At 43.6% G+C, this 26,361-nt stretch overlaps 1 protein-coding gene across 10 annotated transcripts in view; it reads right to left on the bottom strand.

Moving 5' to 3' along the window:
• The window catches only part of MPPED2 (metallophosphoesterase domain containing 2), a 194,172-nt gene that overhangs the window by 99,924 nt on the left and 67,887 nt on the right, over positions 1-26,361 (bottom strand). For 7 of the 10 annotated variants that reach the window (XM_090140130.1, XM_090140132.1, XM_090140133.1 and 4 more), the window contains exons 3-5: positions 21,350-21,523; positions 17,541-17,666; positions 9,141-9,382 (exon numbers count right to left, since the gene is read on the bottom strand). In XM_090140130.1, coding sequence (XP_089996256.1) covers positions 9,141-9,268 — 128 coding nt within the window. In that variant the 5' untranslated portion in view covers positions 9,269-9,382; positions 17,541-17,666; positions 21,350-21,523. Of the gene's footprint in view, positions 1-9,140; positions 9,383-12,669; positions 12,817-13,624; positions 13,705-14,244; positions 14,353-17,540; positions 17,667-21,349; positions 21,524-26,361 lie in introns of those variants that run through there. The other 3 variants (XM_090140139.1, XM_090140138.1, XM_090140136.1) reach the window with 3 other exon arrangements.

Below are 26,361 nucleotides of genomic sequence, written 5' to 3'. Positions count from 1 at the left end.
AAACAGAGGGGAAAATCCATACATCCTTTGAAAGCACTTGTCAGCACTGCTCGTGCACTACAAATATACAGGATACCGTTTAAGACCAGGTGACTCACAGATCAGATATTGCAGGTTACCCGATTTTCATTTAGAGCTTATTGGCTAATCCGACCCTAAACAATGAGAAAATCTCCCATCTGACAGTCAGAGGACTCTGCTTTAGCTCCTATAAAGATGTTCACATAACAAAGCCCACAACTGTAAGGGGTGCTCTCTGAAGCAGCTGCAGTCTGAACAGACATCTCCCTGGCAGCTGCACATCAGGTCCCTGCAGGTACAGGACAGTCATTTGTGGGGAAACTTATGAGGGAAGCTTGAACAGTAACTACAATAGCTCTGTGTGCATATGTGGAGAAAGAATAATACAAGTCTCAAAAGAGACTGATACTGATGCTGTAGCAATAACGTGTCATATGTTATTTCCAGACTGCATGCAAGAACAAGTTTGCCTTTAAGCACATATGCAGATGGTAAAATCCTAACAAATGAGATAGAGCTGCAGGTGCAAGGTGTGCCAGGAAGTACACTTCAGGCCAACATCTTACCTCTGGTTATTTCTGGGTATTTGGGCTCCGTCCTCTGCTTCTCTGCTCCTCATTTTCCATTTATTCTGCCTCCTGCTTACCACCACTGCATTACTCACCCCCAGTACGTTCTTCTTGCACTTTATTGGACAAGTGTCTGGACCCTCAAGAAACTGAGTTGTCTCTTTTGGACTAGATATTCAGAAAACTGTCATTTCTTATATCAAATTTCTGACAGACCTTCATTTCATTTGATCTAATCAATCGAAAATACTACTAACCAACTCAGTGTTTCGGTTTACAGCTTTTTGCTCTACAGTGATTAAGATGATTCACAGAAGGCCCTCCCCATTCCACAGAATAACACTTTGAAAGCCTTTGAAGAGAACTACTCACTCAAAATAATGGTTCACACATATCACAGTATTAACTGATGGTATGAACAGGCTACAAGAAAGCCAGACGATCCAAAGTTAACTTTCAATTTAAATTAATACCTCTCTTGCCTATGTTGAGTGAACGCAAGGATATATAAAATGAACGAAAAAAGAAAATCCTCCTAAACAAAGATCATTTAATTTCCTTGAAAGCAATGTCAGGATTTCCTCTCTTCTCTAGTTCGCAGAAAACAAAGGCCCTACTTTCTTTACATACAGTTTAAAAACACCCTGCTTTCTTGAAGGTGTAGCATTTATGCTTACAGATAACTCACAACAAATGATGAAGACCTCGAGAGCTAAAGGTCTTCACTTTGCTCCTAGGATGAACCAGGTTCCAGGACAAATAGGATGTGTGATCCTCCCACGAGCGCTGGCACTCCCACTCAGCTGCAATGCAAAGCAGCCTAGCAGCACACCATGTCAAAGGTCACAGTGCAAAAACAAAAGCAAAAAAAACACACTAACAAAAAACCATATTCGACCCCTAGAGGATTATCATTATCAGGGTGTCTGAAACTTGTATTGCAGGATTTGATCCGTGCAGCCTCATTATACTGACAACAGTCCTAGCAGAGAAACCATATAAGAAATTTCCACAAGCAATTAAAATACCATCAAAAAGATCCAAAAATGTAATATGAGCCATAATTCCCCCTCAGGAACCCAAAGCGTGTGTCCCAAGTGGAAATGTTTTTGGTTCCAACATATAGAATAAAAAGAATTAATTCTGTTCTGCTATTATTATAAACATGCCTCCCTTCCAGAGCCCCAAGCATTATTGTTTAGCAAACAAAAGATGATGGAAAATCAAACACGTCAAGAGAAACACAATCGAAAAATACTGATTTCAACAACTTTCAAGTAATTTCAAAGGTAATTCTTGAATTCTTTATAAAATGTTAATAGGTTTGTACTTATTTGCTTTAATTTATTCTTTCCTTAACATCAGGAAGGAAAAGCAAATGCCTGGCTGACTTGGAAGTTTACAAAACAAGCAAATCAAAGACAAAATTTCCTTTTTCTTTAATTTCATTTAATTATCATAATCTTGTGTGTACACTGTTAACAGTCAGAGGAAAGAAACTCCATAAAGGATCATAGCTTCAAACTGAAGAAGCCACTTAATTTGGTAACTCCTAGAGACCAGCCCTGTCCCACTGGAAGCAATAAGTGGCACTAATCACTGCCATTTACAAAGAGCATAGGACAGTGCTCCAATTTCTCAAATGTGCCATCCCACATGAAATTACAATTCTGAACAATTCTCATTTTCCTGAAAACTACTGCTTCACCATTCACAGGAGAGAAAAAGAACCCTTTGGTAATTCTAACCAAAAGCAAATGTGCTTTAAGAAACAAAGAAGCTTAGAGTAATTAAAAAGTAATGACTTTTTCCTTCGTGCTCCCTATATAAAGTGAGCATGAGGGAAGATATACTGGGCTAGCACCTTTTCCTTTCCATAAACTGATACAATAGCTAAACATTGAGGAGTAATGTGCTGACCCCGATGCTCCCAGTCACTACACTCAATTCCTTATACCAGAGAAATTGTAAACGTGGTAAATAGCCAGTCTCCTGGCTTACAGATACATCAGATCAAGTCCCTCTATCATACTCCTTCCCTCCCCCAGCCTCTCTCCATCTGCTCCCTCCTGGGAAGGCAGTGCTAGCTTAATGGCCGTGTGCTTTTACCTCTAATGTGCTGATAGAAGTTAATGCCCGGTGCAGTAAGTGGGGACTCTGCTGTGAGGAAGCCTCCAGTCCTGAATTTGCCTTGTCAACATCTGCCGGAATCTTTCTAGGCTATGTCAAGCAGTGTGCAAGGAATAGAGGGTCTTGGAATAAGAAATCCAATATTTGGGACAAAAATGCTTTTTATAATACCACAGCACAATAATTAAACAATAATCTTTAGGTGAAAACAGGAGAGCATTGCCATTTTCCTGCTTGTCTCTCCACTGAGCATAATGATGTGTATCTAGAAAATATGCCTATCATAAAAACCAGGGGCAAACACTCCTCTGACAGCAGAGAGTACAGCAGGTGAGCTATCTGTTGGTTTTGTGATCTACAAGAGAAGAGATGGGCCATACTTTTATTATTTCTTCAATTAAATAACTTCACAGCTCACTGTAAGAGATGCAGATATTAAAGAAATCTCCCTGCACCCCTAATCTTCTGTTGTACCCAAACATGCCTATTTCCTCAAGCTACACCCAAATGTTTTACCGAGTTCTTAAGCGAAACTCATCAACTGCTCCTTTGGGAAGGAGTCGTGCTTGTCCCTTTGTTTCTCATTTTGTCTATAGATGCTCATGCTGGGCAACTGAGTGTACAACTAGAGCCACCTACAGAAGGAGCTCAACATCAGAACTGGAAACTCCAATGTATCTGTGCAACGTTTAGAACAAAACTGATGTTCACCATTAACATTTGAAAACAGTTCTACATCAAACAGAAGCAAGTTGCACGTGGGCATTTGACATACAACACAGACCTCTAAAACCACACTGTTTACAGGGCTTTCCTTTCTCTTATTTATCTAACACAATAGTCAAACAAGGGTTTGCAAATAAACTGTGTTACAGGTAGGCACACAGCAGGCTCTGGGCTTGCAGTCGCCCTGCGTCACAAGGAACAAGCTCTCATCCCCTCTGGCAGGCAGGCAGGGCTGTCGTTGTTCTGCCACTAGCAAAAAAACTTGAGCCTGAAGAAAGGGATGGGTTTCCCATGTGGTGCCTGCAAATTCTGGAAAGTATCAACTCCTTACCTGGAAATCAATTATATTCTAGAAGTTGTTTTGCAGACCAGATCACACCTTCACCTTCCAAGTGAAGGAGAAAATCCAGAATCTGCTGCCTCCACAACAACATCCCTTCTGTCCTAACATGTTAAATAAAGAAGTGCTGTGTTCTCAGTGACTGATGTTAATAATACAACTTCACTTAATGGGCTGTGTTCTTCCATTGTGAACCACTAGGGCTAATTGCACGAGGCTGTACATGATACCTGGGGTCTGACCAACACACTGACAGGTCTGTGAGAGGTGTGGGTCAGCCTGTTCCCACCAGCACAGCTCTATCACCAAATTAAACCAGCTGTGGCATCCATCTGAGGACAATGTAAGATGAAAATAGAGTAATCAACAGAGAGATGGTGACAAAACATTATTTTAAACCTGTCCTACGTTTGTTATAATAATAATGGCACTTTTAGAGCATCAGTCTTCCAGGGATGCCTAAATATTTTTAAAGCTAGGTTGGCATTGTTCCTTTTAACAGTGACAAAAAAAAGGTCAGAAACTTAATCAATTCTTCAAGAGATGTTAGCACAATATGACTACACCGTATAAACACAATGTAAGGGGACTAAATTTGAGCTTTAATTACAGGGCTGCAGTCTCTGAGCCATATATCACCACTGTACAAATGTTTCCCTTCCAGCATGCTCCACTCAAGCATCTCAGAAGGCTTTAGATATAATTAAAGCGTATCCTCATGAAAAAAGCTCTCATTTTACATTTGAAATCTAAACTGAAAACATATTTTATGCTTAGATTTTGTAAAGTACACAATTTAAAATCATTAAGATAAATGGAAATCTTCCATTATTTATACCCACAGAGACACGCATATGCGTCAAATATTTTCTTAATGACAATTGCAGCTCCGCTTCCATTGTTCTATTGCACAAGAATGAGAAAAAGCAATCTGTTAGTGGCTCTCTTCTTGAGGGGAGACTCTTGATCTTGGGACAGCTGTAGGGATTCTCACTTACAGCTGTCCTCCCCTCCTTTCTGCTGGAATCCCCCCTCCCATGGGCAGCTCAGCTGCTCTGGAGGCAGCTGCTGAATGGCTGCTGCTGGCTGCTTAGTGGGAATAGAAAAACAGGTTTGTTTTGTTTAACTCGTGGCGTGGTTGAACTGCTGCATTTCAGCATCCATCCTTGCCACCGAGGGAGCAGAGGGATGGAAGTTCAGACTGCAAAAGGAAACATCACCTGAGACAGAAGAAAGGCTCAATTTTTAACTGCTGCTGTTCAATGTACTCCTGTTCTTATGTACTTCAATGGAATTTACTTGGTTTGGATTGTACTGCTTTTTTTTTTTTTCTATTTCTGTAGTGAAAGACTGAAAGCAACTATGATGCTCACGAGCTCCCTATGCTCTTCTAAGAAATGTTGCCTACTTGACAGAGCGACACCTGGCACCACAGCTGTGACTGTTTAGCACATCAGTACCACCTGAAATGCCACACCCAGCCAGCTTACTCTGAATCCCTGTATTCTCTCAACTAAAATTCCTCAATGTACGAACACCTCTATTCTCTAAATGTCAAGTGAGTCCATATTCTACCACTGCCAACCTTTCTCCTTCTCCCTAAATATCATACACCTTCTATGAAGCTCAAGTACAGAATGTTACAAATCAAATGCATGAATTTTCCACTAATCTCACCCATCATGTGCAGGATGGCTTCCCTGCAAGAAAAAATATACCAGACACTTTGCCAAGGTTAGAAGCCTAACGAGATCTTTGGGTCTCAACGATTTAAGGCTTTACAAAATTAAATGCTTTTTTTCTTCTGAGTGTACAACTGCGTTTTTATATTACCATTATTAATATATATTCACTTTTACACACACTCATACACATATATGTATAGGTGAATAAAGTACATAAAGTTCTACTTATATAAAACTCAATGTTTATACTCTATTTTAAAATAAGAATATTCACATGGGGAATTACTCTAGTACAGAAAAGGCAGTAAAATTATATAGTTGCAGATCATTCATTGTATGTCTGGGTGTGCATAAACTCATTTAGAAGACTTTCTCTTGCACTGAAACCTCTTCTCTTTCTTACTCCACTAGTACTGCATGTAAAACACACCAGAGTTGTGCTGTGTACCCGCAGTATGCTAAAAGCCAGCAACTAAGCCACTTTGGTGAGGGCTAAGGAAAGCTGATGAGCATAATTACAACTCCTCTAGATGGATCACGGCCTGCCAGCTCTCCTCCACGTGCTGATGCTGCCCCAGGGCTGCATCCTATCGCTGCTCACTTGTATTGTTGGCACCACTGAACATGGCCTCATGCAGAACATATCAGGCGTCTCAAACTTACACACCTTTTGTTTCTTTCTAAACCTCATTACTAGAAAGAGAACCTCCCTGCTTTTTAAAGCCTCCCAGTCCTCAGATCAGACTCATATTAAAGTCCCCTCAATTGAGAGTGCTACAGAACAGAGGGGGCAGCACTACAACAAAGAAGCAACTGCCTCTGGAAATCATAATTCTGAACAAAAAATGGGAAAGTGCTACCATGTGCAGAAGAATTATCGTCACTAAGAAGCAAATAGATGCACATCACCATCATTATTTTGCAGCTGCCCTTTAAAACAAGGAACTAAGGTGGTGTAGTCAATTAAAAGTAAGCAAAGGTAAATATTCTATGTACAAACATTCAAATGCAAACATTCAATAACATCTTCAGAAAATGGGTGAGACCGATGGGTTTCATTGCCTCGAGACGTCCAATAACTCAACATCTGTCCCTTTATCCAAAATAAGCTTACAGTGAAAACTGTCCACCCGCTCAAACATTAATCAGTGGAGAAATAAAACAAAGATTGAACAAAGTCATGGAATTCATACCACACAAACATCTAAGTAACTGACAAAACTGCCATCGGTCAGCCTAAGCAAAGGGAGTTTTGATGCACTGTTATTTACCTGGTGGAACACTTAAATGGGTGCACTAAGAAGTGCCAGAGTAAAAACATATTTAAAGACAATTAACGAGAACTGCATCCATGATGATTAAACTACGTAACACTACTATGTGAAAGGCACAAAATAAAAGCAGGGAAAAAAAAAAATAAAGCCTCAGGGAGCAGGAAGTCCAATTCCAGTACTTCTTTAAACATCATCTTTGTACTGGTGAAATCCCAAGGGCTCTTAATTTACTCCACGTGAGGTGAGAATGCAGCCCAATGAAAAACACAAACAGAAATGGCTCAATATGTGCCAAGAATACAGTTCTCACCTTTACATGTGAAGATGCATATGCATAAAGAAATAACTGATTTACAAATTAGTTCCTCTGGGGAAGAACAATGTCCTCAAACTGCAACCAGCCACTGATTGATGGTATGCAGCAGGGCCCTGGAGCAACAGATTGTCCAGCTACTCACACACGTCGTAACACTCCGTTTCTGTGTTGCTTTGCAAATTTCTCAACAGCCCACAGTTTTTTAATATTAACTTTTCACGAAAAAAAGAAGGAAAACCTCCTCAAACACCATCTTTAAATAAAAATGCATGCAGATAGCAAAACAGAAAAGCAGAACTGCAAAACCTCATCTAACAACCCTGACAGCTGCAGCAATGTGGCACTACCAAAGACAACAGCACAAAAATTAATTACTGTTTCCTTGTTGATGTTGCTTTTACCAATTTTCTGTTCAGGACTTCTTGCATGAAGACACTGTTTCAGAAACACCCACGGTGCTTCCATTAAAAACATTGGGTTGGCAAATAAGGAAATAAGGCCCCCTTCTGAAGTTACAATATGCTCTAATTCGCTTCCCCTCTCATCCAAGAAATTACCCATAGCCTTTGTCGTATCTTCACTTTCTCACTCTGTTCTGCCCACAACTCCTGGTACTTTCTAGGATCCTATCACTTTTTCCTCATCAGGTCTTCCAAAACCCATCACTTGCCATCAACTACAGCCCCAACTCATCCCTTGTGCTGCAACGTTGTGTCTGTGTTCTGTTGTAACGTTCTCAGACTAATCTTCTCCCAATTTTTTTTTTTATTTTTTTTTTAATTCTGATCTCCCTTTTCATATGACATATCCATAGATGAATTTAAGAATGCTGCGGTCTTTCAGCTATTTGGTTTTTAAATATTGTCACTATGTCGTAGCCTATTGAGTCAGTATTTCTGTCAACTTTATGACGTCTCTGAAAAAGTGAAATATCTTCGGATATCTGACAAGTCAGTACCATTATTTAAGAGGTACACAGGTTCTTAGGGGAGTGCAGCTGTTTGCGCACATTTGAAACAGAGGATGAATAATTCTTAATAAGGAAAGAATAATTCTTAAGACACTGAACACTACACTACACTTTAGTCGGTCCTAAAATCAGCTCCCATTCAAACCAGTCGTCGGTAAGAAAGGGCTCTTTAAAACTGCTTTCCAAATCTCTATTGTTTGTTCTGAGTTCATGCTCAGTGTCAGTCAGAAGTCGGTCTGGAGTGCGAAACTTGCAACAGAAATTTGCTGACAAAAGATCTGAGCAGCGAATAAGAAATGGAAACATAGGCTAAAGCAGAGTCACAGCATCGCTGCAGAAATAAACCAAAAGTAACTGACAAAAACGTCAACGGTCGCAAACACGGCAGCCACTCCAGCATCCTTCCTCGGGAAAGTTGCTTTACAGAAGATGGTAACCACATGAAATCCTATTAGAAGGTGCTGAACTCTGGCATTGTGTCTCTTCCGGTAGGCTTCTACATAACAAAATGCCACGAAGTAGCCTACAACTTTTTCACTCTTATTATGCAAAATCCTTATCAGATTCAATAGCATGACATCACTCCAAATCCTGACTCACAATGGCAAAGAGCAGGTCAAGAGATGTCCTCTTTGTTTTAGTTTCAAGTGCTTTTCAGTCTATTAGCGTTGAAAGAAAAATAACCTGAACGGAGCTAACCGATAAAGATCAGACCCGCCTGAACAATGGGAAGGAAATTGAGAGTTAAGGCGACGTTCGGTTGAGAACGCAGCCGTGGTGCCGAGCTCCGGGCAGCTGCGGCTCAGGCCGTGCCCGCTATTCCAAGCCGCGTTCGGACTCGTCGTGGGGCTCCTTTGTGCTCACGTCGCGCGGAGCCGGCATGCGGCACACGATCCCCGCAACCGCGAGGACAAAGGATGCAGTGACCGGGGGGAGGGGGACAATTAGTCCCAATTAGACCTTATTTCGTAAGGAGCGGGAGGGCCGGGGGAAGGGAGCTTCGATTTTAAAGGCACGGCTGCCTCGGGCAGGTAGCGGGGCGAGCGGCACAGAGCCGGGTCTGCGGGGACGGACAGGCGGACAGACAGACACACATCGGTAATACTTACATGTGCACATGCGGAGGCTGGAACCTGCTCTGGTTAATGTTGTAGTGCGTGAAGGCCTGCGTCGGGTTGGAGCTGTACTCATCCACCGTTATGGTAACTTTGCCTTGTGAAGGAATTCCATGAGCCATCCTTCCTCCTTATGGACATGAGCAACTCACAGCTTCCCAAGGCCGAGAGCAGGGCAGGGCATCGTGTTCCTGGCAGCTCCCCAGGCCGAGCAGCTCCTCGCCAGCAGCCCCGAGCTGTGAGGAAACAGCACATGCTCAGCTGCGGGGAGATGGAGGCACGCACGGACACACGGCTCCCTCCTCTCCACGTTTCCAGCCAGAGATCTCCCTCCTGCCGTTGCTGTACCCCTCGCCCAACGCTGCACGCGTTGCTACTCACAGCTGTGCTCACCACATTAACACCATCAACACTACACGGGTTGGAAGGATGAATGCTTAAAGACGGGTTTTAGTTTCCGGAGAACAAACTGCATGGAAAGCCCCAGATAAGCACTCCATATACTTAAAATTCTTTATTTTGAGTGACGTCTAATTGCAAACATGGAAATTAACAAGTAGACTGTTTTCCTGAAGGACAAGAACTGTTCCAAGGCCCCGCCGTGGCTTCACAGAATGAGCGATAGCTGAGGGACTGTAGGAAGCAGACACAAGGCAGAAAGTTCTACAGTTACAAAGCAAAAAACGCACACAAATACCTTTGAAACGATGTATGCCTCTGCCTGCAAGAAGGCTAGCATCTAGACAACCCTAACAAAATATCCACATTATGGTCCAGTAGCACTGAAACTGGTTTGGATTCATCAGCAGGCAGTAATGATTTATCGGATAGATTTAAGTGCAATTTCATGCATAAATATTTCTGCCTAAGATGAAAGAAATGCTTTTCCTCACTATGCGTGTCCTTATCTTTCACATCTTCAAAGTGCTCCTAGGTACGTTTTTGCACTGAGGCTGGAAGCATTCTGTGACACAAGAATGAGGAGAAAGCCAGAAATTTCCCAAATCCTACCTCTGCTGAGTTTCCCTTCCGCTCCCCCCCAGAATGAGAGCCTCAGTGTCCTGAACCAATAAGCTCGGGATGCCCCAGCTGCCCGCCTGCCTTCAGAAGGACTTTGGGGAAATTGCTCAGCAGATTTCTGAAGAATACTTTCAAGATGAGCAATTCTTCCAAAGCACTGTTGGAGAGCCTCAGCTGGGGCATGCTACCCGAGCTGCAGCACTTCAATGAAATGCTGATACCCCGTACAGCTGACTTACTCTTCAGTTTCTACTCACACAGCGGTGTGCAATTTACAAAACCAAAAAGAGATAAGAAAGAGGAGAGCTTTGTCACCCGAGCATCAAACCGAGCAATGTTTTTCCAGTGTGATATTCCTGGCTTCTCTTAGCTTCCAGGCCAAAATGTGTTTGCCACGTGTAACGTTTGGAATCTTTGATTTGTATTCAAAATATATTTTTAATACAAAGACTAATTTCCAGTTTGGCATGAAGTACGACAAAACTGCCCCGCAAATGGCAGATGGCCTGCTATAGGCCATTTATTTTATTATTTTACAACCTCAGGCCTATGTAGGCTTCCATATGTTAGCTGGGTTAAGACATTCGGCAACCTCCATTCCAGTAATTGGGTTCTATTCCTCATCTCCTTCATTGCTTAGAGAAAAAAAAAAAAAAAGAAAAAAAAAAAGGCCAGATGAAACTAAGCCATAAAGTTCCCATTTAAACAGAGCAATCAGCGAGACAGTACTCCCCAGAAGCTGAGGTTACGCTCTGCTCTTTGCATTAACCCCCTCTCCTAAGGATAAGCAGAAGAGTTTTAGGGGTAAAAACCAACAAGGTGAGCTTTATTAGGCCAAATCTTTGCTACGTTTTAAGATAATGCAACAACTGCTTACAAGTCTTAATGTAATGGTTACCATCCCGAGTTTGCAGCTGTTTCCTTAATTTCCCTTACAATTATATTTCAGTGTTATTTTGCATAACAGTAAAAAAAATAAAAAAACACCTGCTTCAAATTGCAGTCCTGTTCCAAGAACCGTAATTCTTTTGAGATACAAACTACGAAGCGCTCGCAACACAGAACTGCATAATTGCCCTGCACTGAAAAGTAAATACAAATGAAAACATCTTCCTGTTGGAAAAATGACTGTCATTAACAAGCAGGCTCCCCATCCAGGCCCCGAGGAAAAAGACCAAGTTTTGCTTTTCGCAGCAAGAACTTTAGCGTTTGCATAAATTAAGTGGAGTGAAAATTACATGTCTAATGTTATTTTTTTGCAATTAAAAGCTACCATACAGAACACGCCAAACCAACAGAAAATATGCTCAGATATTTAGAAAAGCTAATTCGCAGTGTTTGAGGTAATCTAGCAAAAGAAAGGTCAGGGCATTACATCTCATATTATAGTTTGCTCACAGAAAAAAAAAAAATCCAATTTGTTCACGAGAGGGAATTATACATAAAGACAATAAGCATTTTTATAAAGTTCATAACAATCTACGTTGCAGAAAAATTACGACAAGCTGATATAAAACAAATGATTAAGGGATACTTGAATAGCTGCATTAAATACTTTAAAGTTGACTTCCAGAATGACTTTAAGCACAGAAGCTACAATTGCTTCCCACTGCACTAGCCTTTAATGTTGAGAATGAACCCCTGTGCTTAAATTAACACAAAGCCGAGGAGCATCCTTGGGAAATCAAACCCAGCAGCCACCGCCGGGCTGGAGAAGCAACTCTCACCTACTGCCAGTGCCCAACTGGGAGCTTCTTTAACGGAGACCTCGCTAAAAAAATTCCGAGAAGGAGCTGAGCACTCCTAAACTTTAAAAACACGTTCATCTGGAGCCTAAGCCGTTCGTTTTTTTCTTTTATTTAAGGCTATTTTGAATCCCTCCCGTTTTTTCTCTAAACGTACTCACTCCCCGAAGATTACAGGCAGGAGACGAGGACAAAATAATAAAAGTTGCATTATCTCCCTTATCCGTGAAGTAACTCCGCTCCGCCCGCGCCGTACGGCAGTTCCTAGGAGAGGCGCTGCCGCAGGTGCAGCCCGGCAGCCCGGCACGGAGCCCAGCCGTGCAGCCGCAGCCCGGGAGCAGCGCAGCCCGGCCGGCCGTGCGCACCGCCACGGAGCCGCATTGTGCGGAGCCGGGCACCGCCGCACTGCAAAGCGCCGGGAGCCTCCCGGCACAGGAGGTCGGGCACGAGCCGACACGCGGCTCGTTTCAAAACGAACGCACCACCGAACTCTCAGAAAACTAGCACGGATAAGTCAATGAAACCACAGCGCTGCGTTTAACGGACAACTACGCGGAGAGGCTCTGGGTCCGCGCACGCACGCCGATACATAAAAAACCGCGCTTCCCTCAAATAAAACGCTGACGCTCCCCGACTTCAATTGCAGAAAGCGTCCCGTCGGCCGGCACCGCACGGCACGGCGGGGTTTACCCGACGCGGCCCCGGCCCCGCGCTCGCCGCACCGCGCCTCCCCCGGCTCGGCTCCCGCCGCCCGTTACCGCTCGCTCCGACGACGGCTCCGCGGAACGACTCCGGGCTCCCTTCGAGCCGCGTCCCGCGCCACCGAACACGGGAGGGCCGAAGCCGTCGGCAGCCCGCGGCCGGACCCCGGCCGCCCACCTCCGCCCGCCGCCGGCTCCCGGGCCGCCCCGGCCGCGGCCCCGCGGGGCGCCGGGCTCGCCCCCCCCGCTGATTGACGGCCGCGGGCGGCCAATGGCTCCGGCCGACGGCGGTCCGGCGCGTGCCGCAGGCCACGCCCCGCGCCCCCGGCCCGGCCCCGCTCGCCCGGCCCTGCCCTGCCCTGCCCCCGCCCGGGCGCCGGCTGCCGGCGGAGGGGCCGCCGCGCGCCAACTTTGCGGCGCGGCCCCCGCGAGCCGGGCCGAGCGGCGCGAGACGCGGGAGGAGCCGCCCGAACCCGCGCCACCCCCGGGAGGTCCGCTCCGCTCCGCTCCCGAGCGTCTCGGGCCTCCGGGGTCGGGGATCCGCAGCGCGCCGCGGGAGGCGGCCGCTCTCAACCCGAGCGGGGAACTCCGCCGCCCCGGGGCCCGCCCGCCGCTCGCCAGCGCTACTTTCGCGGCGCGCCCCCCGCCCCCCGCCCGCGGCGCGACGCTCCCCGGCCTACCCGCCCGGCCCGCGCTGCCCCCGGCGCGGAGGGAGGCGGCGGGGGCACGGCCGGGGGAGGAGGGCAGGGCAGCGCAGGGCAGGGCGCGCTCGCTCGGCGCCGCCGCAAACCGCGCCGCGGCCGCGGGCAGCTCCGCTCCGCTCCGCGCCGCCCCGACCCGGCACGGTCACGGCGGGAGGGGGGATGGCGGTGCCGTATTGTTGTGAGTGAGCGCCGCCGAGCTGCCGCCCGGCTCCCCCCGCTCTCGCCCGTGGCGCGGCCCCGCCGACCGCCGCTTTGTGCTCCGCCGCCGCCCGCCGGAGCCCCCCGCCCGCCTCCCGCTCCCCGCTCACCTCCCCTCGGCGGCGCCCGCTGCGGCCCGGGGACGCCGTCAGCGCGGGCGGCGGGGCCGCGCCATGGGGCGGCGGGGGCGCGGCCGGGGCAGAGCCTGCGCCCGACCCGCGGCGGTGCCCGGCGGCGGCGGCCTGGGCGCGGTGCAGTGAGCGGAGCTGCCACTGGGGTCAGGGAGCAGGCACCAGGAAACGCGGAGCGCTGCTCGCTCACACACACACACACACACGCACACACAGCTCCTCCCGCTGCCTCGCACTTCGCCCCCCCGGGCACGGAGGGAGGGAGGATTCGCTGCTGCATTTCCCAAGTGCGGCAAAGCCTCCTCCGCCGAGCCGGGAGGGGAGGGGAGGCCTCCGGGAGCGGCGGCTCCGTGCCGGGGTCAGGGCGGGGAGGCCGGGGCCGAGACCCGCAGGGCGGCCCCTGCCCGCGGCTCTGCCCGCAGCTCGGCATCTCGCGGCGCTGCGGCTCTTTTTCCTCCGCCCGGGGAGACAGAAAACATCAACGCCGCCAATTCACACGCCAAAAAAAAAAAAAAAAAAAAAAAAAAAAGAGAGAGAGAGAGAAAGAAAGAAAGAAAAAGAAAAACAACCCCTCCAAAAGGTTTCCACAGGCTGCGCACCTTTCCTGGCTCGAGAGCACTGCAGTGCTGCGTTCTGCCGGAGATGAGCTAACCTCGGCAGCCGGGAGAAAAACAGAAACGGCAGCGTGGGCTTGTCATTTCAGGCTGAACATTGTCTTAGGGCAACTGGGGCTTTTCTACACAGAAGCGAAGGAGGCAGAATCAGAGAGGTTGCTGGTGGCTTTTTGGCTTTTTTTTTTTAAAAAAAAAAAAAAGCTATAGCATTTGTGTCAGCAGCCACAATGGTGACAAAGTAAAGAAGCGAAGGCAGATGTGTTTGTTCCTTCGCTTCCAGACAACAAATGAGAAGAGGACTTCCAGCCATACATCCATAGTGCAAAGAAGAAAACAAATCCTAAGAAGTGGGCAGAAAAATGAGAGCCTGCTAGGAACAGGCTTCTAAGAGCATGCTGTGTCCTATGAATTTCCAGTAAATAATTTCAGCTCAGGCCAACCTTTGGCTATGCATGGCAAATAGAGGGGATTTTCTTTGTTGCTGAAAACAATGAAAAGGGTCCAGGCATTGTGAGACAGAAATCCACGAGGATGGGTTGTCCTGTTTGGAAGGACAAGAAGAAAAATCAACCTGAAAAAATAATTGAATCGCGTGGTTTTGGTTTTTTTTCCCCCTAATTTTACATTAGACCTTTCTGATCTTTTATTACTGCTGTTTTTTCTAAACACCACAGACCAAAGGAACAATCCTGTTTCAGACAAAATGCTCTGCAAATCAAAGCAGCATCTCCAAGGAAGCTTTGAGTGCAATGAAGGCTGAGGCCGTAGCTTGCCACATATTTTTAGCTGACTGACACCAGGAAAAATCAGCAACGCAGCACTCTGCCCACCCACCCAGCCCTGTGTGAGCAGTGAGCCCCTCTGGGAACACGCAGCCAGCACCAGGGCACAGCCTCCCCTTCTGATTCACCTCCCAGCTGCACTAATGCTTGTGCTGGGACGGAGCTGGGAGTGGGTTGAGCAACAGAGGACACAGAGAGGATAGGAGAGCTTCACTGGTACCAATGCCACGTAAATATAAAAATACCAGGGGACGTGAGTGGGTTTGACTCAGAACCTGCTGAATCCCTTCTCTGCAGTCACAGAAGCGAGGCTTTTCCTTTCTTTCTAGCACATCTAGAGCCCCCAGCACTATAACAACCAACGAGCTTCTAGCACAGCAGAAAAGAGAGGGAGGAAGTATTGGTAGGTGAGAGAAAGCTCAAAGAGCTCTGTGATAACTTGTAGCAGAACTCTTAGCAAACTCCTTGTCTTCTGGCTCTCTGAGAACAGAGTGCTTTCCAAAGCACCTATTCTAGAAATGCACTGGCCCTAGAGTTGCTATCAGAGGGAAAAATAGCTTTCTTAAATTGATTGAAAGGTTTTCAGAGGAAAGGAGTTCTATTCGCCACCTTTACTTTCCAAATAAAAAAAGCAGCTCAAAATGCAAGTATGTGAGTACAGACAAAGAAAACATCCTTATTTTGGCTGGGATGCAGAACTACTAATATAAGTTTGACAGGATTTCGGAGATACATTTGAAAAATCAAAAAGTAACCAAGCTGCCTACTGCGAGCGTCACAGGACTGATTTTTCTAGTTGGATGAAGTTCAAAATAAGCAGCTTTTGCTTACTTTAATACTTCCTACTTGTCATCTTAAAGGTGTATATGGTACACGAAGCCTCAGTTGTGGTCAGAGTTTGCCCTGGATTTTATTCTTTCGCTTCTACAAATCCATGGCAGGTATGGCACAGATGCACCTGATGGATGTTAAAAATTAGAACGTACTACAATCTCATGAGATTTTCCAAAATCTATCATGCCCTGATTGCAAATACTCTTCCGTGACTCTTTGCTGTTTGTGAAGCAATACAAGAAAGGTATCATTTACAGCATGTTCCTCAGATCTTGTTCCCTATGTAATACAAACTTTTGAGTAATCTTTTAAATAAAAGGGATAAAAAAGAAAAGGAAGTAAAACAGACAAATTCTGCAACTGCATATCATGACACTGATCTGTGATTAAAGGACTGTCCTGACACAGATCCAACCCGGTCAGGATGTACTACATCTTTTGGTGCCTTATCATGCTCCATGACTTGTAAAGCTACTCTCAAAGTAAGGTATACCAAGAATATTCTATCACCTGACCCAAGGAGGCAAGACTTGACTACAAGGCCATACCTCACAGTCATGAATGATCAACAACGCTATCTTGAGGGTGTTCCTACAACTCTTCCATTCCTCTATCACTTTTTTTTTTCTTTGCTTCTATTGTTTAAGGACACAAACCAAGGAAAAAAAGAATCTGTTAATAAAAATGCCTCCTACTGAAAAGGCCAAAAGGGTTTTAAAGCAGCTCTGCTTCCCCAGTCCCATGCTGCAGTCAGCAGCACAGGACCAAGGCTGGCACAGAGGATGTTACAGTTTCAGAAAAAGGTAGGCCAGTGTTTCACACTATCTTTTGGTTTGGACACAGTATCAGGGAGGTTTTTAAGAGTTTTTCATTGCTTTGTTCTGTCCTTTGGAGGCTTTTTCATTTGTTTGTTTTTGTTTTAATGCAGGTATTTCCTGGATTTTTAGCCCATTTAAGACCATGGTAAGGAGGGTTCTCATTTGCATTGCACAGAGAACTCAATTTCAGCTTTTAGAGATTGGGATGTGCTGGTGTGCAGCACCTGCAGTGCTAGATCACACATATTTTGATTTGTTAAGGTATTAAGAATGTAGAGTTGGATCCAGTAGTTAGCTGCTAGTAGTGACCTAAACTAAGTCACTAGATTCACCATATTTCAATATACACCACTGCAATTCTGCCAAGAACTGTATCTTAATATGGTTGTTCCACTCATTTAACTAAAAATTCTTCAGTAACTGTGGAAGTAAAGACAGCTGGGAATATTCTGTTTGTCAAGGCTTTATGCCCCACTGAGCAAATACCACATTTGAAAGTTGCAGAGTGCAGTTGGATGGATGAAAAGTTCTCCATTGCTCTCTTCCTTCATTTGTAGCCTGAAAGTCACTAAGCATTTGGTGGCCAACAACACGTACAACAGAAAAACATAGTATTAGATATAAAAACAAAGCAACAAAACCAGTTTTGAACATACAAGCTGTTCTTTCAGCTCTTAGAGTGTCTTTACCTTCCAAAAATCAGAGACAGGAACTAGCAGGTAATTAAACCTTAAAAAAACAAATTTTTAAAAATATATCACCTCTTGGCTTTTAATTTTTGCAGCCTCCACTGTTACAACTTTTTATCTGACTTCTTCCTCTCACAAGTACGTGCCCACACACTAACCTGTCAAACACCAGCGAACACACTATCTTCAGGAAGAATCCATGGCCTCTCCACACAAGTACACCAGCTTTTTGGGAAGAAGGACAATTCTCTTCAGGAAGCAAAACTGAAGTCTTCTGTCAGAATCTGCAGGCAGAGGGGAACACATCATTATAATGCTGGTAGAGCATCAAGCAAGACTGAAGGAAGTATCACTAGTTGTTCTCTGGGTGTTCATTTTCTATCTGATGGACGGGAACCCTGTCACAGGATAATGACTGCTGCTTTTCCCTCATTAAATTAAATAAAATATTTGATTGGAACTTTCTCTGCAGAGACAAAAACTGATGCAAAAAAAGCAGTAGGTGAATCATATTCCTTTTAAAAAGTCTCAAAGTAACTGCTAGTCAAGGTACCTAGAGCAGAAACCATTCCCAATAAACAGGGGCTTGAGGGATAGAACTGATTTGTTTCAAAATTGAGAACAAAGTCTGGGTGATTTATTTCTTCATAACAGAGCAGGCAGGGACTTCAGTTTTGTCCATACATGCAGATGAAAATATTGTCTGATGCATGGCAATTATTGCAACAATATTACTGCAGGAACATTTAGGTTTGCTTCCAGATTCTGAAGGTTCAGGACATGTGACAAGGAAAGGTGTTTGGGTCACCTGGTCAACAAGCTGTGGCACTGAATAAGCAACTATGAAAGTACTATGAGGTGTTCAAACATCCTATTTGTTACATATCAATTTGCCTATTTAGCAGAAGGTAGATGCCTTTTTCTGAAGTGATCATTTTACCAGCTAATTAATCTACAATGCATCCAGCCAAAGCCAAAGCCTTCAGTTTACTTCAGCTGCAGTTCAGCCACACAAAGCTCATTGTACTAAGAAATTTCAAAACTTCACATTCTGGCAGGAAAGAGGCACGCAGTACCACAGTAAGAAGCATCACAAACCTCTCCTCTGCTTGACCTCTGAGTTAGGCAGCAACTGCCTTCCTTCTGCATTAATTCATCCTATGGCAGACTGTCCACATGACATTTCTGCTCATGGATGTAAGACAAACTGCATACCCATGAGTTCTGAGAAGTCAGCGGTATCAGAAAGGTTTGTTTGTTTGTTTTCGGAAGGCTATACATTTAATTGCAAATTCACCTGCTGCTGCTGACTTTTGTTAACAGTTACTCAGAGTTGATGTCTTTACCTCTAAACAAATAGGCACCAGAGCTTCACTTCATGCCTTGCATAATTAACTTCTGACAGATGTAAGAGCCATGGTCTCTGGCACATCTACATCTCGTTTCAGTTTGTGGGCTCCAAATTACCTTTGGGCCAGGTGATGTTCCCTTTATAGAAAATTGCAGGGAACTGTAGGATGAACATAATGAAAAGCCCTTAAAGAGGTCAAGCATTCCAGTATGGACATCTTTGCAGTTTGAGCACAAAGTTAAGAACAAGACTCCCTGAAGGAAGGAAAAGATTTTCACAGTCATTTTCGAGAATCTTTGAATGTCCCCAGCAACACCGCTGATCTGAAAGTACATCTGAAAGCCCACAGCCAAAATCTTCACTAGATGTTAACTGCCATAATTATCAAATTCTGTTGTACAGAAAACACAGCACAAAACGTTTATGAAGCCTCCATTCTGTGGTGAAAGAGAGAAGTTAGATTTCACACGCGTTGTTCCCTAGTGTTGCTCTGGGAAGAAAAGGGTCAGATCTTGGGGTAAAATCTCTGGTTAGCATTCATCTTTATTCCTTGATTTGACATTGTAAAGATCAATATTTCATAGCAGTTATTGTCTAGATTTTGAATGCATACAGGCTGAAACCACATGCTAAGAGCTGAGCAATTCTACACCCTTTGTCTCAGAATATCCTAAGAAAAAAAATCCTCTATTCCAGTTATTGTCTAGCATTTGAATTCAGTGTTGGCAAACTGGTTCCTGCATGTCTTTGAGGCATATGGAAATTGATGGTGAAGGTGTCTAGTATAACTAGAAGTATAATTTGATGAAAACTGAAGCAGTGAACTGTGAGAAACTGCTAAATCAGTGTCATCAAACTCTGCTTGAAAAATAATGAAACAGAAATACTTCTAGGACATGAGAAATGCAGGGCAAGGACTGTGAAACCAGAGACTAAATGCAGAAATTAAGGAAACGTACAAGAAGTTATTTTCATTGTTATTTTTGAAATGCATACCCAAAATACAACAAAACATTCCTGTTTAAATTCACTTCATGGAGACGGTGACATCGTGTCTCCTCCAAATTATTCAAGCCCAAATGTTGGCACAAGCTCTTCCAATAGAATACCATGTTTGGCCCTGGCATTCTCGCCTGCCTACCCATAACCATGTGCAGAATAAGAACAGCACTCAGCCAATGCAAATCCTAGTAATCTCCTGGGGCAACAGAAAAAGACCAAAATAGAAAACATACTACAGTTTTAAAGCAATAATATTCCTAAGGAAAATAAAACAAATATAACTCAGAAGTAAGATGGCATTTATTTCCCAAAATTTAACAATTCCTGAAGCTGTAAAAGTACTCTACAAATAAAGACCTGAAGATGGCAGTGAAAAGATCCTGATATTGCTTTATTCATAAGATTTTGAATGAAAACAAATCAGACAAACTTACACTGAAATCTGGGAAAAAGAGGACAAGGGAAGAAAACAGATGTTTTCTTGACTTGATAATATGGGTAAATACATCTGAATTACTGAAAAGAAAAAAACAAAAACAAAAAACCAACAACCAACAATAAAGATTCCATTCAGTTGTACCCATGTTTTGAGACAGGAACACATGTGTGCTTAAGAAAGTGATATAAGCTTGCATATTCAAAGACGTGCCAGAAAATTTGTACGAAAAGATCACAGAGAGACAGAGACAGCTGGAAAAATTGGAGCAAGGGCTCTAATTTTCATGCCAGTGTTACACCTAATGCAAAGAGAATGCAGACGATAGACTCCAAGCTCTATATTATTCCTCTTGCCACTCCAGAGAGTGCTTGTAGAGCTGGACAACAATCAGGAAGTAATACAAATTTAAAAACAAACAAACAAACAAAGGGGACCCAGAAATAATAGAAAGCGTGCTATTGTAAATGAAAATTTTTGTGTCAAAATACTTATTACAGCCATAACAACATCTTTACGTGCCAAAGGCAACATCAATATTAATGCAGCTGTGGATACCAAGTGCTAATTTCTTTAAAGTGTGTTCTTATTTGAAAATTGAGCTATACCCACAATCTCATCATGGCACACACACAGCAGAAAACATGAAATGGAAAAGAGCCATAAGCAAGCATCTCTTGAAGGTCCTATATCATACTTTAAAAGAATGATAATGAGATCCTTCTGCATGCACAGGGATATATCCAGATTAATTATCAATAAGCCTAATTAGAAAGTTGTGTTAATAAATATCAAGAAGGCTTCCTTCTATTAAGGGATATACAGATAGGAGGCTTAGTAGAAAAAGTGTAAATGGCATCTTGAGAGGATTTTCTGGTAATACATTTAAGTTTATAAAGTAATCTAGGCATGATTTCCATGAGTTTTGATATCATCCTTTCGCATGAGGTGATCTCAAAATCTGCATGTTAAAAAGTCACTTTCATTGTCACTTACTGTTAACCCAAGCTATGGACTTAAGGAGACTTCTGTCAGAGTTTATATTTTTGTTCCCTCAGACTTGCTAGACACAATTCTATCTTTTGTGATGTCATTACTGCAAATTCACAACTGTGATTTGAAAGATGCCTTCTAAAAGAAAAACACATATATGTTTCATATCATTATATATATCTCACCTAAAATGTAACCAGGGTACCTCTTTGTCCATCCAAGATTCCCACTGATTCTTCTTGTGCTCTCAGATCTGCTCACACCATAGTCTTTAACAGTGGCTTAGAGAAGCAGAGTCCCATTGTCAATTTGCAGCACCCTCACTGTCACAATGGCCCATCCATTGAGATGTGTCACCTCTGGAAAAGAGAAGTGAAAAGAAAAACAAAATTAAAATATAGAAATAGCAGAGCAAAAGACAAAGGGAAAAGTAAGGATTCAGACACCAGCTTTCCACAAGGCCTGTGGCAGGCACAGTATGGGTCAGACCTACAAAACTCTGTAGCTTTTAAGTCAAATCTGGACAGATGACTTCCTGAGATTAGCTGTCATCTCTGCCAAGATGCAAGATAAACTAACAGTCAGACAACAACCATTCAGAACAAGTTGTTAACCTTAAGAAGGTAAAATTCTAGAATAAACATGAACAAGTATATACTTGAGCTTCTGCTCAAGCTACAGACTGAGGCTATACTTTATGTTACTGGATCAGAGAGCAGAAGCTATAGAATCATCTTCATTCCACGGGAGTCCTTGGCTTTACCTCTTGCTAAACTGCTATAGTTGGAAGATGTTTTGTCCTGCTCTGACATCAGACTCTTATATCTGAGATGAGACATTTGTTATTGATAACAACTTCTCTAAGTATACATGATTTTAATCAGCTATTTCACATGCAGCAAAGTTTATTAAACTGTACCACCTCACGCCTTGCTGTTTTTGTTTCAATAATGCTTATTATTCTTTCAAATTTAGTTTATCCCACAGCACAGTTGAAGGCTTAAAATGAAAATTTACCATCTAGACAAGTTCTTCAATGACTTAATTATTCTTCTGGTTGCGGGTTCTCTATTATAATTAAGAATGTGAGTCAAAGAAGAGGAAAGAAAGAGGTTATCGTTATCAGTCCATACTTTACTGCTTTCAGTTCCAAATCTGAATAACTGCACACACTCATGTGATTTCAAAACATTCTCTCATCTGATGGATTTTCCCTATGTTTGTCGGGTCAGAACGCCGGTTACCTGCATTCAGTACTGCCAAATTAACAAAGCAAAAATCAATGCTCAAAGACCACAAGCCACAAGACTGCCAGTCTGCAAGCTGCTGCTACTTTATTCTTAAATTTTGTTGCTGCTACACAGTTGCAAGAGTGCCCATACTGTTATATGTATATTAGAATGTGTGCAGGTGCCATGTATGTACCTGCAGAGAACTGCGTGGCAGTGCTGCTGCAGCATCTCTGGCCTCTGCCTTCCACTCAGCCAGCAGGCACCAGGAGCCGCTGGCAGAAGAGAACCCTCAGGTTCCAGAGCTATTCACAGGTTGCCATCAAAAAACCATTTCTGCACGTGAGTCACAGGAAAAAGAGGCTCTCAGAATCTTCTAAAAGTCTGGATTTTAAAGTGGAAGCAACAGAAAAACAACACACTCAAACCATTCTAAGAAGCGATCTGACAGCTAGTGTCTTAAAATACTCCATGTATAGAACCACAGAATGACTGGGATTGCGAGGGACATAAAGCCCCTGTAGTTCCAACCCCCCTGCCATGGGCTGGTTGCCACCCACCAGATCAGGCTGCCCAGGGCCCCATCCAGCCTGGCCTTGAATCCTTCCAGGCACAGGGCTTTGAGAAAGCTGTATTTGTTTCATGCCTAGTGCCTGAAAAGCATCCCTCCCAGTGTCATCATCTTCCCATCACAAACCAGCACTTAACCTCAGACTTCCTTCTGCCTACCAAACCTCACTGTTTTCAGAGACAATCTGGGGTTTGCAAGGAATGCAAGATTAGCTTCCTTTCAGATGCTTGCTCAATATTTAAATCCTCCTCCTACTGAAAAAGACATAGGCTTTAATGTTAGCTTTAATGGAAATGAGATCAAGTTGCAAACTTACAGACTGGAACCTATTAGACTTTGTTTTAGCTTGGAATTTTCTGCACAAAAAAGATCACTTCAAAAGCAAACCCAAATGTAATGTACTTGCAATTTAAGACTCTGTAACAGCGAGACAGCAGAGGTGTTCAAGGCCAGGTTGGATGGGGCCCTGGGCAGCCTGGTCTAGTGTAAATGTGGAGGTTGGTGGCTCTGCCTGTGGCAGGGGAGTTGGAGATTGATGATCCTTGAGGTCCCTTCCAACCCAACCATTCTGTGATTCTGTGTTGCACTGTAACAGAGGATGTTGACAACAGTGGCACTCAGGCTGGATAAGTCTATACAGATTCTCTTTTAAATCAGAGCTGGTGCTGAATTAGTAGTTCCTATCTGTGAGTTAAAGATAAATTCTACTACCTTACAATGATTTATGTTGTTTGCTCCAGAAGCCATGAAGCTTCAGGAATATATATATGATATTTGTTAAACTCCACTTCACACACCAGTTTGAACCTACAGACATCAGGGGAATCACAGCCAGCAGTTTGTTGGTGCACAGCTTCCTTTACTGAAGCCAGGAGCTGCATGTTCTGTTTTGAGAAAAAGACAATTATGAGCTAATGGGCCCAGATACGTTTTATCAACAGAAATCTCTTTTTCTGGTAACCTACTTGTCACTATTCTTAATTTTGTCTCTCTTAGCATCTATTTCATGCAGAAGATACTTTTAAAATACTTACACTAAAGATAAATATTAGAAAATCCTATATTGCGTGTTACCTGTCAGAGGTCATCAGCAGCTGCATTTCAAGAAAACTGAAGGCATTAGATGGAGTGTGCCCAGTAGATTAATACAGAGCTGTGAACTTTCATCCTCTGCAGCAAGATTTCCATCCAACTGACACAGAACTGACACACAGTAACACTTACAACCAGGGGGATCCAATTTAGATGGAGTTCAAATGGTTTCAAGCTACTCATAGGTCACAGAGGTAAAGTATGCATAAGAGAGCTGGCTTTAATCAGAATGTTTTCAGTAATGTCACACTAGAAGTGTTAGGCCACACTGAAAATGAACTGGATGTTAGGCTTGAGAATTACATTACCAAATACACTTAAATAGTCTGAATATATTCTTTAAGGTATTTTCCCATGCTAAAAATGTTGGAATTTTTTTCAGGATAAAAAAAAAAAGACAGAGTTTCACATTAGCATGGAAAACCACCTTTTCTATGTGGCACCGTATCTGTAACATCAACTTGCAAACTTCTGGGGAAGAAACAGTCTAAAACAAAACCCAAACACTTCAATGACGGTGGCGATTTGGAAATACAAAGACTCATTTTTTTCCTCCATAACGGAGTATTAGAATATAGGAAATTTGAAAGGGACAGCAAGTCTTACAGCAAGGAGGACAACTCAGAAAGGCCACTCTTAATGTGGTCATCAAATGCTGACCTACTCGTGAATCAGGCAGGTGGCTTCTCCTTTTAACGTTTCATATTGAAGAACACTGTGAAAATGAGAGGACTTATTGGAAGACATGTCATTGAAAGAGAAAATGTGACTCTCTTGAGAGAGTTTTAAAGGCCACATTCCACCCAGAAAACCCTAATCTGTCAGGCTTTCTTATTTCAAGCTTCCCTGACCATTTTGGTTGTGTCCAAAGTAGAACTGTGCTCTCCTTTCCAGGCAGATAGGCTGAGCTGTATTCTCGTGCCATTCAAGAAGTAAACTGGGAAACAGCTTACAACATAACAGAAAGTGTCATCTGTTTGGCACAGTCTGGTTTGCAGTGTGTTTAAGAGCTGCTCGGCAGAAATAAAAAGCAGCTACCGCACAAAGCCTAGCAGACAAGCCATGCTAAGTTTCTGAAGATTTTCACTGAGTTTTGTTAGGAAAAAAATTAAAAACCCTTCCTGTTGTGCCAGTCTATAGTATCGTCTCTGCAAAAATTCTACTCAGTGCCATGAAGAGAAGGAGGAACTCCATCTGTGAGCAGATGAAGAAGTGTGCTGCTAGCAATACAGCGCTGGATCTCATGTCGCGTTACAGCAGGCGGCTCAGCTCAGCTCAGCAAAGCAGAAACAAGGAAGCTGACAGAGTGGGATGCAGCGTTTTGTTACCGAATATTCATCCAGACATGGCATCACATCCAACAACAACGCTTTTATCGTCTATTTACTTCACTGCATCCTACACTGATGATCTAACATGTACAGGCAGAAAAGCAAAATGGAGAATTCATAAACGTGTGTTTTCTTAAAACAGGATAAATTAGGGTTTGTGGAGCTCCTTACTATTAGAAGCGAGATTGTTTCCAGCACATGGCTTGCTCATGCACAGCTCCCTCAGGTGCCCCTTCACGGAACTCTGATCTAAACACAGCACTAGCTAGAGCGTTCCCATCTAGGTTAGTGACACAAATGCTTCTTTTTTTTTCCTCAAGCTGGGATGCTTTTCAAGACCTTTCCACCACAACTTTGGTGGGTTTGCTGTTTGTTTTTTTTTGTTGGCTTTTTTTTGCCTTTTGAAACAAAGACTGATGGCATTTAAAATGGAATTAAATATTTTTCATTACACAGCTGAATAAGTTTTATTTAAACTTTTGCCAAGATTCCTTGCATGCTCTTATAACTATTGCAGTCTTCCTTTCATGTTTTTAATTTTTAGTTTCCATATTTCAATAAAACATAAGTTGCTGAATGATCCCTAAGCTGTTTATTCCAGACCATAGCTTCATTAGAACCTTGGGCAGATTTTAAGCTCCATCTTCTGGACTTCTTTTCAGAATGTAAGCAGCAGACTAGCATTAGATTTTAGCTTCTGGTCCCCACCTTGCTTCCCTGAAGTAACACTACCATTAAAATACTGTTCAAAGGAGGATCTCTTACTTTCTTCCACTCATCATGAGTTTTATTAGCTCTCTCCTTACAAATGCAAAAATCCCACTGCAACTGGAGAACCCATCAGATCAGCATGTCTTCCTAACCAGAAGACAGGTGATACATCTGTACTTCTCGTCCTCATTGGAGGACAGTATTTATTTTAACTTAGTGAAATAGGGAAAAATGTTGCTAGGATGCATCTCAGACCAAGCAAA

Source organism: Phasianus colchicus, chromosome 5, assembly GCF_987193195.1.
Source record: "Phasianus colchicus chromosome 5, bPhaCol1.hap1.1, whole genome shotgun sequence".
NCBI lineage: Eukaryota > Metazoa > Chordata > Aves > Galliformes > Phasianidae > Phasianus > Phasianus colchicus.
The sequence above is the reverse complement of the archived record's forward strand: the minus strand, read 5'-3'. Positions and strand labels throughout refer to the sequence as shown.